The sequence below is a fragment of the Aphelocoma coerulescens genome, chromosome 23 (assembly GCF_041296385.1).
Source record: "Aphelocoma coerulescens isolate FSJ_1873_10779 chromosome 23, UR_Acoe_1.0, whole genome shotgun sequence".
Taxonomy (NCBI): domain Eukaryota; kingdom Metazoa; phylum Chordata; class Aves; order Passeriformes; family Corvidae; genus Aphelocoma; species Aphelocoma coerulescens.
The window spans coordinates 7,362,428-7,374,261 of NC_091036.1; the positions used below are offsets into that span (position 1 = coordinate 7,362,428).

The window sequence follows — 11,834 nt, forward strand, 5'->3', positions numbered from 1 at the left end:
GAGTTGTAGGGAAAGAGGTTTGTTCCTTCCCACCTTGGCTGCAATTTGCAAGCCCTCCCAGTGATCCAGGGAGGGTTTCAGCCGCTCTTAGTCCTTGGTGGGTGTGAGGACAGAGTCCCCAGGGGGAAGCAGAGCCTGAGGGGTTTCAGCCTTTCCTTGAACCTTTTTTTTGGGCATGCTCTGTTGCTTCTTTTTACATACTCGCAAAAAAATCCCCACTCTAGTCCTTTTTACCTGTTTCTCCACTGCTTCCAGCCACGTTTATCATCCTGTGTTCACACCTTTACATCCTTCTATCTTATTTTGCCAGATAGTCTTTAAGCTCTATTCAGCAACTCCAGCAGAACTGAACATTTCTATATTCTGTTATTTGTCGCTGTCATGCCACGGAACAGGGAGCAGGAGCTGCTCTTGTGCCAGGGGGTGTAGAGAAACATCTCCAGGGCCTGGAGATCCCCACACCACGCCTGGCACCTTTTCCCTCACAGCACAGGCAGCAGATGCGACTTCCCCAAACCGCCCTGGGTGCCGGAGGCTTTTGGGGAAGGGAGGTGTGATTGGTGCGCCGGTGCCACCGCCGCACTTAAAGGCTCGGAGCAGACGAGGAAGCGTCACGGGAAGTGCCACGGCACCTGCAGAGCCCCGGCCATGCCGCCCCTCCAGCGCGCCCGCCTGCTCCCGCTCCTCGCCCTGCTCGTGCTCTGCCTGGTAAGGACAGGGCCCTGTCCAGCCAGCTCTGCCCGTGGGAGGGGAGGGTTCGGCCAGCGGGAGGGTTTCTGCTTTCAGCTGAAAACCCCAGCGCTTGGTTTTCTCTTTGACTTTTAACTGCTGTGATCTTACCAAGAGCTTTGTGCTGTGGTCTGGGAGGTCTGAACGCTTCCATGTGGTGCTTTTTGAAAGTGTTTCTTTAGCTTAAGAGTGCCACTCGCATCTGTAACCCTCACGCTGAGCTCTCCGGACCATCTTCCAGCCTCTCCTTTGCCTGCTGGCTGCAGCCCGTGCCTGCACCGGGGATGCTGAGCGTGGCTGACCGGAGGGGCTGGGTGGACACGCGTCTGTGGTTTCCTCTCACCTCTCCCCAGTGGATGATATTTTCCATCCTGCTAGGGGGCTTGGTCCGAGAGCCGTGCTGAGGGATGTGCCAACTCTCCTGCGTGGGGAGGGATGAACCCACCGGCACTTTTGGGGAGCACGATGCTTTTTGGGGCAGCTTTTGGGATGATTTTTTTTCCCCCTACCACATGCTGGTAACGGGGCCACATCTGTCTGTGCTTATTTCACTCGTGAAGTTCCACACACTGGCTCCGCAGGGTGCATTTTCACTTTGGGATTCCCCCTCTGTAAACCAGCCAAAAAGGACAAGAGTGTGGCGAAAGAGCAGAGCAGAGTTTTGGGCTCCATTCCTGGTCCTTTCCCAGGGGTCCCTCCTCCCCCTGCCCCTCACTTCCAGCACGGGTGTTTCACGGACCCCGCATCTTCTTCCACTGCAGGGCCGTGGCCCGTCACCTTCTCACCACTTCCTCGCAGCAGCCGGAGGAGCAGAGACCGCTCCCCGGCTTCCACTTCCCCCCCCATCTTCTGAAAGTCCCCGCTTAGAAGCAGGGTAGCGACTCCAGGGAGAGCTCACTTCCCTCCCTGCGCTGGGACAAGCCCAAAGCCACGAGTCTGGGTGTGCAGGGGAACCTGCCAGGGGCCAGGAGGCTGTCTGTCCTGCCTGCGGCGGGGCGGTGTGGCCACTGCACTGCCCCCGGCTCCTTTGGCCCCCGACTCCTTTGGCCCGCAGGACCATGGGGCGAGAGGGCCCTCAGGGCTTTCACCCCCGTGCTGCTGTTGGGAGGGATGTCTGACGCTCCTTTTCTTCTCCAGTCCCTCGGCCAGGCGAGCGATGAGGCGTCTCCTCCGAAAGACGGTGTCGCGAGCAACGCCACGGCCAGCGCCAGCCTGAGCCCGCCGTGCGCCAGCCCGCCGCTGCTCTCCATCGCCCTGGGGCTGCTCGCAGCGCTGCTCCTGCCCCTGCGCTGAGCGGGACGGCTCCGGCGCCCCCCGGAGCCCCCGACAGCACCCTCCCCAGGATGGCATCCCCCGCCCCGGCAGCGCCGCGGCACCGCTCCCGCTCCTGCCGCCCTCCGCTCGCCTCGTCCCCCCGGCCCCGGAGTGAGCCCCCGGCCTTGGGGAGACGGGCAATAAACGTGCTGGTGCCGAGACCTCGGGCTCGTCGCCGCGTCGGGGCCGTTCGGTACAGGGGCTGATGGGGGGGGGGGGGTGGGGGCGCAGCACCGACCCCTTACCCGGGGCTGGAGGGGCCGGGTGGGGCGCAGGGCCGGGACCCCCGAGCGGCCCCATAGCGGTCCCGAGCGGCCCCATAGCGGCCCCATAGCGGCCCCATAGCGGGCCCCATAGCGGCCCCGAGCGGCCCCATAGCGGCCCCATAGCGGCCCCGAGCGGCCCCCGAGCGGCCCCCGAGCGGCCCCATAGCGGGCCCCAGAGCGGCCCCCGAGCGGCCCCATAGCGGCCCCATAGCGGCCCCGAGCGGCCCCCGAGCGGCCCCCGAGCGGCCCCATAGCGGGCCCCAGAGCGGCCCCTGAGCGGCCCCATAGCGGTCCCGAGCGGCCCCATAGCGGCCCCATAGCGGCCCCGAGCGGCCCCGAGCGCCTCCCGAGCGGCCCCGAGCGCCTTCCGAGCGGCCCCGAGCGCCTCCCGAGCGCCTCCCGAGCGCCTCCCGAGCGGCCGCGGGTTCGGGCGGGGCATCGCGCGCAGCCCCCGCGCAGCCCCCGCGCAGCCCCGGCCAATCCCGCGGCAGGGGCTGCTGCTTCTCGCCAATCCGCCGCCGCCAGCTCCCGCCGCCAGCCAATCACAGCCCGGCGGCGGTTATATAAGACCGTGAGACGGCCCGTAAGCTTTCCCCTCAGGCGCGGTGGCGGTTGCGGCCGAGGCTGGCCGGCGTTGGGGGCTCCGGGAGGGTGCGGGGATTTCACTTTCTGCAGTGTCCCCTTCTGCTGCGCTGATCCTAACCTTTGAGCCCCTCGTGTGGCTGCCTGTTCTCCTGCCCAAACGGGTCTTGGGGCAATGGGAGACGCGTGAAAGATGGGCGTTTGGTTGTGGCTGTTGCTGGGAGCCGCGCAGTCCCCAGCCGGCTGGGGATGCCTGGGGTCGGCTGGCGCAGCCCAGGCTGTCACCGCTGCTCCCTGCGAGGGTGGCGAGTGGTCGCTGACCCCATGCAGTGACTCCCCAGACCGGGCTCATGCTGGCAGCCGTGTCCTCTCCCCAGCAGCGAGGACAGAGGCGCTTGTTGTCTCCGTTTCTCGCCCCGTGTCCCCCTGGCTCTGAGTCACATCCCCGGGGAGCTCCTGCTCTCGACCCAGGTGGGCAAAACCTCTTTCCCAGTGGTGGGAGATGGGTGACCTGAGCCGTGGTGCAGCCCTGCATCAGGGACAGTGAACGCTGCTGACCCAGAGCTCAGCCCGGGGTGCCACGACAGGGACCAAGGCCATGGGCTGGGGTCCCCCTGAGATGGAGCTGGAGCTGGTGGGGTCCCGCAGCCCCCGCTGCTCCCGAGCCTGTGCCTCCCACCTCAAACGCCGTGGCCACGGAGCTGCCGGTGCCCGTGGGCACTAGAGGGCACTGGGATCCCATCCTGGCAGCAGGATCGGGCCTGGGGCTGGCAGGGGACACTGCCGGGCTGTGACAAGGACACCAACCACCCAGGCAGAGCTGGTCCAGACAAGCAGGGCTGTATCTTACACACGTACATAAATACAGTTCGGGGGGAAGAAATGGTTGTGGGGAGGGGCTCTGCTGTTCTCCAAAGGGTCCCATGCCGGTCGTGTCCGTGGGATCCTTCATGGACCATGTTCAGGGCTCCCCAGGAGGGAGGTGGGGTGGTCCCCCCGTGATGGAGAGGTTGATGGGCATCCTTCACACCAGCAGCTGGGGTGGAGAGGTGCTTGGGGTGCAGTGTGGGCGGGGTCTGAGGCCTCCTGCCCCAGTGTGGGGGTGTTGGCAGGGTGTCCCCATCCTGCCCCGTGGCACCTCTGCCCCTCACAGCACCTGGATGTCCCAGATCTGCGTGGGTCGTTCATCAGCCATTTCCCAAATGATGGCGTGGTCCCGGTCGTAGGTTCGGCCGCCTGCAGAGCGAGGGGAAGGTTTGGGGAGGGCAAACCCTGCTCCTGATGGTGATGAAGGGCTGGGTGTCCCACATCACAGCCAGACACCCCATTTTTGGGCATCTCTGGGAAAGCAGCCCCTGCACAGGGCCAAGGCCTCACCCTTGACGTCAAGGATCATGTCCTCGAACATCTGGCTGTGGATCCGTCCCCGAGAATCGACGCTCCAGGTCTGGCGTGGCATCCGGCTCTCGGACCACAGCACGGCCTTCGCGCCCCTCCCAGCCGGCCCGATGACCTGCAGGCTCATGTTGGGGGCCACCTGCAAGGGACACAGAGGGAGGGATTTCCCTGTAAATGCAGCTGCTTCTTGTGGTGGAATGTGGGATGAGCAGGAAAACCCCTCAGTGAGAGGTGGGGGTGAGGAGGGTGACAAAAACTCCGCAGGGAAGGCAGGATGGCTTCATGTCTCCAGGGGAGACTTGGGGGCGAGAATCACCAGATCTTTGGGGACAAGGCTGGGATCAGAGGCTGGGAAAAGCTGTTATAAATCCTGGAAGATGGCTGTGGGGTGGGGAGTGCCCAGCAGGAGTCCTGCCAGGGGCTGCCCCGGTCCCCTCGGCGGCGCTGGCTGTCACACCTGAGCCCTGACCTGGTTTTTGATCAGCCCGTCCTCGTAGTACCAGACGGAGTTGCTCTGCTCGCCCAGGCTGGAGACCACCACACGCCCTGCCTTCATGTCCTCCACGTCGTCGGGGACCGAGAGGAAGAGCTCCAGCTCCCTGCTCCTGATGCGGAAATAGATCCGTCTCTGCAATGAGAAAAACCTGGTGTTTGCACCCAAAAAGCCCCGCTGCCTGCACCTCCAGCACCTCACCCAGGTGGGGCTCTGGGAAGGGACAATCCTGGACCCCTGGGAGCTTCTCCCCATTGTCCTCCCCTCAGGAAATCCCCACGTCTCCCCAGGGCGATGGCTGCGACCGTGACCTGTCCCTCGTAGCTGGCACGGGCACGGCTCCCCACGCTGGGATGCCGTGGATTTTACAAGGCAGTTGCCCACAGGGAGCGTTTCGCCACAAAGGAGGCCACTCCCAGGGTGGGGGACAGGAATCCGGGCTGACAGTGCCGAGCTGGTGGCACCTTTCCTGTGTCAGAGCTATCAGCTGCTGCTCTCCAGCTCCCCCAGCCCACCCAGAGCGGGCTGCCAGCTCTATCTCCGTGTGAGCCTTGTGCCCCGGGGTTTTGGGGTTCACCCCACCGGGTGGCAGTGCCCTGTCCCCTCCCAAAGGTGACACTCACCTGGCGGATGGGGTAGAGGGACCCCACGTGCTGGAGCCCACTGTAGGTCAGCCAGTTGGTGATCTCGGTGCAGTCCAGCAGCCACTGCCGCCCTCGGAAGTCACCGTGCTCACACAGCACCCAGCTGTGGGGACAGGGTGGCGTGGGACAGGTCACCCCCGGGGGCAGGGGACACCCACCGGGTGCCGGGGGACCAGGGCTCACTTACATCCCGCCTTTGACCCGCACCGACAGCACGTGGTTGTTGAAACCCTCTGCCTGGAGACTCCGCACTTCGGAGTTCAGCTCGATCTCCTTCCCCTCGAAACACTCCAGCCCATGCAGGAAGATGGAGGGCTCCGAGAAAAACTGCGGGGTTGGGGGCAGAGACGGGGGCAGGAGTGAGGGCTCCAGGGATGGGGAGCCAGAACTGGGGGTGCCCGTGAGAGGGGAAAAACGTTCTGGGAGGGGTACTGCTAAGGAAGGGAAGGGAAAAGGGAGCTCACCAGTGGAACCTTCTTCAAGGAGCGGATGGCAGTGGAGCAGAGGCAGCCCATGGCGCTGAGTGTGGGGTACTCGCCCTCGGACAGCACGTGCTGCTCCCCTGCAAAGTCCTGCCCGTCGAACAGGATCCAGCTGGTGGGGAGGAGCATTCCCAGGCTGACAGAGCCATCACAGCAGGTATCCATCCCTCCTGTGACCCACAGCACCCCCGTTCTGCCCACCCTCCGGTGCTGCCCAGGGTGTTGTCCCCGTCCCCATCCCCAGGACGCCCTACCTGCCCCCACGGACTCTGCAGGAGCGTGGGATGAAGGCTTTGGGCAGGGCCTCCTGGTCCTCCTCAAAGGCAACGTGATCCCCCAAGAAGTCAGGCTCTGTGAAAAGCAGGATCTGGGGAGGGGGAGCAGAGGAGATTGGTGAGGGGGGCAAAGCATCACCACACCCCCACAAGGGGCTGTGTCCCCAGGGGGTCACATCCCCCTCCCCAGCCACCACCCCTGACCTTGGAGACGAAGTGGAGGTTGTGTTCCCTGACCTGGAAGCGAACAGAGCGGGGCTCTGGGTGTCCAGCTGTGACACCCACCAGCCCCGGGGGGTCCCATGAGGAAGGGGTGTCCCCTCACCTGCAGGATGGGCTGTGCCGAGGCGATGTGACAGTCGGTGGCCCCCCAGTCCTCGCAGTTGCGGTACACCCCCTTCTCCAGGATGTACTGCTCGCCGGAGTAGTTGGGGCCCTCGTAGGCCACCCACCTGCAGGGAGAAGGTGGGTTCTGGCTCATTTCCCCCCCAGCCACCCCCCGGGCCCCCCTGCCCCGTCCCCATGCTCACACGCCGCTCAGCACGTGGATGGACTGGGTGACAGTGCCGTAGCCGGCCAGCTGCGTGTCGGGGAGCGCCTCGCTCAGCTCCACGCTCGGGCCCTCCTCGAAGTCCATGGCCTCAAAAAGGACCAGTGCTGGGTCGGAGAAATCCTGTGGGGAGAAGGAGCCCCCGCCCAGCCCCGTGGTCTGTCAGGGGAAGGGGCTGAGGGCTGGGCACACACACAGCCGGGCTCCTGCCTGGCCTCGCGCACCCCGGGGAGGGTGGGAGCAGCTCCCAAACCTCTAGTTGGATGAGTTTGGGGGATCTCAGGCCATACCCAGCTGCCTGACAGAGGCAGGGAAAGCTCCCTTTGGGGGGTGAGGATGCGATGGGGGTGCCTGGCTCTCTCTGCCCACGCTAAGTCCATTCCCAAGCGATTCCCATTCCTGCCCTCACCGTCCGGATCAGCCGTAGGGACACCAGCTCCTCGCTGTAGCCGCCCCACTGCCTCCAGTCCTGGTACTCCCCTTCCTCCAGCAGGTACTGGTGGCCACGGAAACCTTCCTTCTCGTAGCCAACCCAGCTGTGGCACAGGCAGATACGGGCAGTGAGACTCCAGAGGATTTCCACGTGCTGGGGCACGGGGACGCCATCCACACCCTCACTCCCAAGCGACCCACAGCCATTCCACAGCCCTTCCCAGGGGTGACCATCACCTTCTCAGCCTGCTCCTGCCAGGATGCCAGCCCTGCCCTTCCCGTGCCACTCACCAGCCACCCAGGACACGCAGGGAGCCCACGGTGGGCAGCGCTGGCTCGGGCAGGCGCTTCAGGTCATAGATGTCTCTGCTGATGGTGAAGCTGCGGCCCTGGAAAGCTGCGGCCTCGTAGATCAGCACCTGGGGACACGGCGGGGTGAGAAAGGGGACAAGGTGGGGTGAGAATGGTCCCAAGGCCATCCCAGCCCGTGATTCCTGGGAGCTGTCCTAGCACTCACCTGTGGCTCACCGGGTCTCTCCACAACGGGGCAGCCCTGGAAGGAGAAGGAGCCCCAGTGAGGCTGTGGTGGCAGGAGGGGACATTGCAGGGACACCTGCTTCCCTCCTTTAAAGCCTGAGCTGGGGTTTGGGTCTGTCTTTAAGAAGCTCTTTTGAAGCTTTCCCTCACCCCTAACCCACAGCAACACTTTGCAGAGCCACACTTGGCCTGTTTCCACACCAGCATCTCACTGATGGTGAGCAGGAGCTGCTGGAACATGCTCCCCCCTGGATACAGCCCCAGCACCCCTGGAACCACACACCAGGAACCAGCACTCACCAGCCTGATGGGATGCATGGAGCAGATGGACGGGTCCTTTGCTCCCCAAGCCTTTAAATTGGGATACCCGCCCGGCTCCAGAACGTAGGGATCGTCGTCGAAGAAAGGCTTGGAGTAAACCAGCCAGCTGCAGAAGAGGGGGAAGGCATCACACCCTGCTCCAACCCGTGCTGGAGCCCCCCCGGCAGCCCCCCCAGCCGCAGGGTCCCGCTCACAGGCCCGAGTGGACGATGATGGAGGCGGCAGCCAGCGCCTGTCCCCGCGTGCGGGTGTCCTCGGCCGAGCCGGTGAACCTGAGCCGGGCGCCCTCGCCGTTCTCCTCGGCAAACAGGCTGATCTCGGGGGTCCGGTAATCCTGGGGGAACAGCGGCGTTCCGGGGGTGCGGCACCTCTGCTGGGAGGGCGCTGGGAGGCTCCGGGGGGGTCCCTGCACTCACCCGCACCACCCTCTTGAAGGAGCCGATGCGGAAGGCGCGGCTCCCGCGGGGCTGCCCGTTCTCCCCGCTCTCCCCGTACGCCGTCCAGGGGTTGTCGATCTCCACGTCCCCCTCGGCCAGGACGCACTTGCGCCCGCGGAACCGCGGCTTCTCGTACATCACCCACCTGGGAGCGGGGTGGGGGCAAAACGGGGGGGAAATCCAGCTTTACCCGCAGCTCCGCGGGTGCCCTCGAGGCAAGGAGTGGGTGGGGACGTCCTGCCACCGCCGCGATGCTGCGTCCGCGGTAATTAGCACCGGCAGCACTGGTCACTCCTGAGCCCCGGGCTGCGAGCCGGCCCAGCCGAGCCCTCCCTCTGTGTCCCGCGTGTCCTCGCCCCGCCACTGTCCCTACCCGCCTCGGATGACTCGGATGGAGATGGTGTGTGAGAGCTCCCAGGACGTGGCGTCGGGGACGTCGCCCCAGATCTCCCGTTTCTGCCCCGCGAAGCCGGCATCGGAGTAGAGGATGATCTGGGAAGGGGTGACAGGGCGGGGAGGTGCTGCCGCACCGCGCCGTGCCCCGCCCAGCCCGCCCAGCCCGGCCCCACCGCCCTCCCTGTACCTTGCCAGGTCTTGTGTTGATCTTCTCCAAGCCCTCCTTGTCCTCCTGCCGTGAAGAGCCGAGGGGACGGGCGGGTGAGGAGCACGGAGGGACATGCGCTGCACCAGCCATCTCCCCGCAGCCCAAGAGAGCCGCAGCCTCGCGTCTGGCGTCTGCCCGGCCCTCCCACCGCCCCGAGCAGCCACACCTCGAGCGTTCCTGCACTGCTGGGGATCAGCCTCCCGCCTGCCCCCGACCCTCCTGTCACCCGCCCGGCACCCTCCCAGCAGCCGTGGTGGCACCCTCCCATCATTTGACCTCGGATCCACCCATCCCGGTATCCTCCCATCGCCCATCCCAGTATCCTCTCATCACCTATCCCAGTAACCTCCCATGACCTGTCCCAGTGCCCTCCCATCGCTTATCCCAGTACGTGCACTTTCACCCCATGGCCTCTCTGATGGGAAGCACAAGCCGTATGCTGGGAACAGGGAAAGATGCTCCAGGGTTCCATCCCCACCCGCTTCCCACACTCCCGGGAAAGGAGAGCATTTCCCTGGGCACCGTGTTGGATTCACTCACCAGGACATCGTCGGGACACAGGGTCATGGTGCTCTCTGGCTCCTCGGTGACAGAAGGGACAGAGCCAGAACTCAGGGCTTCCAGCATGGCCATCTCGGGGCCAGAATGGCCACCAGGGCCCAGCCCATTGTGGTCCCCGAGGGAGGGTGAGCCCGTGCCCCCGTTGCTGTCGGGCAGCTCGAGCAGGGCGGCGCTGGGGGACACGAAGCGGCTGTAGAGCACACTGTTGTCCAGGCGGGAGTAGGGCTTGCCCTCATCAGCTCCAGCTGCACGCTGCTCCAAAAAGTGGGAGAGCAGTGCCACGCCCTTGAGGACGTTCCCTCGGAAGAGCACGCTCCGCTCGGCCGGGCCCCCGGCTGCCAGTTTGGCTTTTCCATCTGCTCCCAGTGTCCCCAGGAGTGAGCCCCCCTCCACCCACCCATCGCCCACCACGCTGTCCTTGGGCCCCCCACGGAGGGTCCCTGCAGCCGCCCGCTCCTCGGGGCTCAGGTAGGGGTTCTCGATCTCCTCCTCTTCCTCGGGGGTCTCCGAGGGCCGCCCCGCCGGGCCCCGCGCCAGCAGCTCCCGCAGGGCCTCGGGCAGGGACACGGGGGCGCGGGGGGCCACACGGTCCTCGTGGATGGGGGGCAGAGCTGCACAGCGGCCCAGCGCCGACGGCCGGGGCTGCCGCGGGGCCTTGGGTGCCTTCCGCATCTCCGAGGGCTCCATGTTGCGCAGTGTGTCCACAAAGATCTCCATGTCCACCAGCAGCTCGGGGTCCTCCTCGGTCGCTTCTGGGAGGCTCTCAGCTGGGGGGTCAGGGGCTGGGGGCTCGGTGGGGGGCTCTGGGATGTTCTCAGGCTCTTGGGCTCTGCCCTGGGGGTTTCCCATCGTCTCATCCCCCTCCAACTCAATCTCAGCCTTTGCTGATGCTGGTGTTTCGGGTGAAGGCTCTGGAGCATCGCTCACCTCTGAGGAGGGTTTTTCGGGGGTGCTGCCAGCTCCTGGGGGGCTCTCTGTCCTCGGTGCCGTGGCTGAAGTGGTGCCATCCACGTCTGCCACGCTTCCCTCACCTGTGCCAGCCGGATCAGCCTGGCCAGCGGCGCCTGCCGAGGGACACTGCGGGGAGCTGGTCAGACTGGTTTGTGGGTCCCCGGGCCTGTCGGCTCCCGGAGTTGTGTTCACCAGCGTGGGTTCGGCTTGTGGTGAGTCCTTCTCCTCGGGGGATCCCTCGGCCAGGGGCCCAGCGGCCTCTGTGGTGGCCGGCAAGCTCTCCCTGCCCGCTGCGGCCACAGCAGAGCCGCTGCCGTCCTGCCTGGGGCTGTCCCGCTGTGGCGAGGCCGTGGTGGCCCCGGCAGTGTCGTGTGTCCCGTTTGGGGCTTCCCGTCCCTCCGCCGGCCGCGGCTCAGGCCCGGCCGCGTCCCTGCCCGTCCGCAGCACGGTGACCTGCCTGGTCCTGGGCAGGGCCGGGACGCAGCCGGGCTTGGCGGCGCACGGGGCACCGGGACCGTCCCCGGGAGCCCCCGCGGGACGCTCGGCGGGGCGGGTGGGCAGGAGGGTGCCGTGCACGTAGCTCTCCCTGTGCACGGGCACCTCGCGGGGGGCACTCGCCAGCGCGGGGGTGCCGTCACCGCCGGGCCCCCCCTTGCCCCGCTCGTCCTGGCGCCGGGGCCTCTGCGCCGGGGAATAGACCTGCGAGAAGATGGGGCCGTGCGCCGTGAAGTCCTTGAGGAGGCTGACGGAGGACGAGTGCTCGCGGTGGGTCGGGGTGGTGGGGCTGGAGCCCGTCTTCTCCACGATCTCCCTCTCCCAGGCCTGCAGCAGGAGGGACACGCGGGAGGGGCTCCCGTCCCGGCCCCGCGCGCTCCCGGTGCTCTCCAGGCGCCGCGACACCAGCGAGACCTTCTGGAAGCGGGACCGGCCCTCGGGAGCACCCGCGGCTCCCTGCTTCATGCTGAGCTCCGCGCTGGAGATGAAGCCCCTGCTCTTGGAGTGCCGGAACGGCGGATCCATGCCGGGGGCCGGGCAGGGAATGCCGTGGTCCCGTAACTCCCCGACCTGCCGGGCTCAGCCCCTGCGGCCGCCACGCTGGGGCTGGCAGAGCTGCAGGGAGAGAAGGAGCCTCTGGGAGAGCTGAGAACAACCACCCCGCTCTTTGGGGGAACAGCCCTGGCCCCCAAACCAGGCCCTCAAACCCCACAGACCTCCCTCTGATCCTGCGGGACGATATGGGGGGATCCCGTGAGCACAG

The 11,834-nt window shown here is 66.2% G+C and overlaps 1 protein-coding gene across 1 annotated transcript; it reads right to left on the bottom strand.

Moving 5' to 3' along the window:
- Window positions 1-4,038: 4,038 nt before the first annotated feature.
- CRYBG2 (crystallin beta-gamma domain containing 2) lies at window positions 4,039-11,596 on the bottom strand. The gene is made up of 19 exons (XM_068994396.1): window positions 9,605-11,596; window positions 9,044-9,088; window positions 8,834-8,952; window positions 8,440-8,605; window positions 8,218-8,357; window positions 8,003-8,129; window positions 7,683-7,718; window positions 7,457-7,584; window positions 7,143-7,269; window positions 6,714-6,856; window positions 6,509-6,635; window positions 6,388-6,420; window positions 6,163-6,275; window positions 5,891-6,020; window positions 5,614-5,753; window positions 5,406-5,529; window positions 4,759-4,917; window positions 4,269-4,428; window positions 4,039-4,127 (listed from the first exon to the last, which is right to left on the bottom strand). Exons 1-19 carry the CDS (start codon window positions 11,594-11,596, stop codon window positions 4,039-4,041), a joined length of 4,098 nt encoding a protein of 1,365 aa, XP_068850497.1.
- Between the last annotated feature and the right edge of the window lie 238 nt (window positions 11,597-11,834).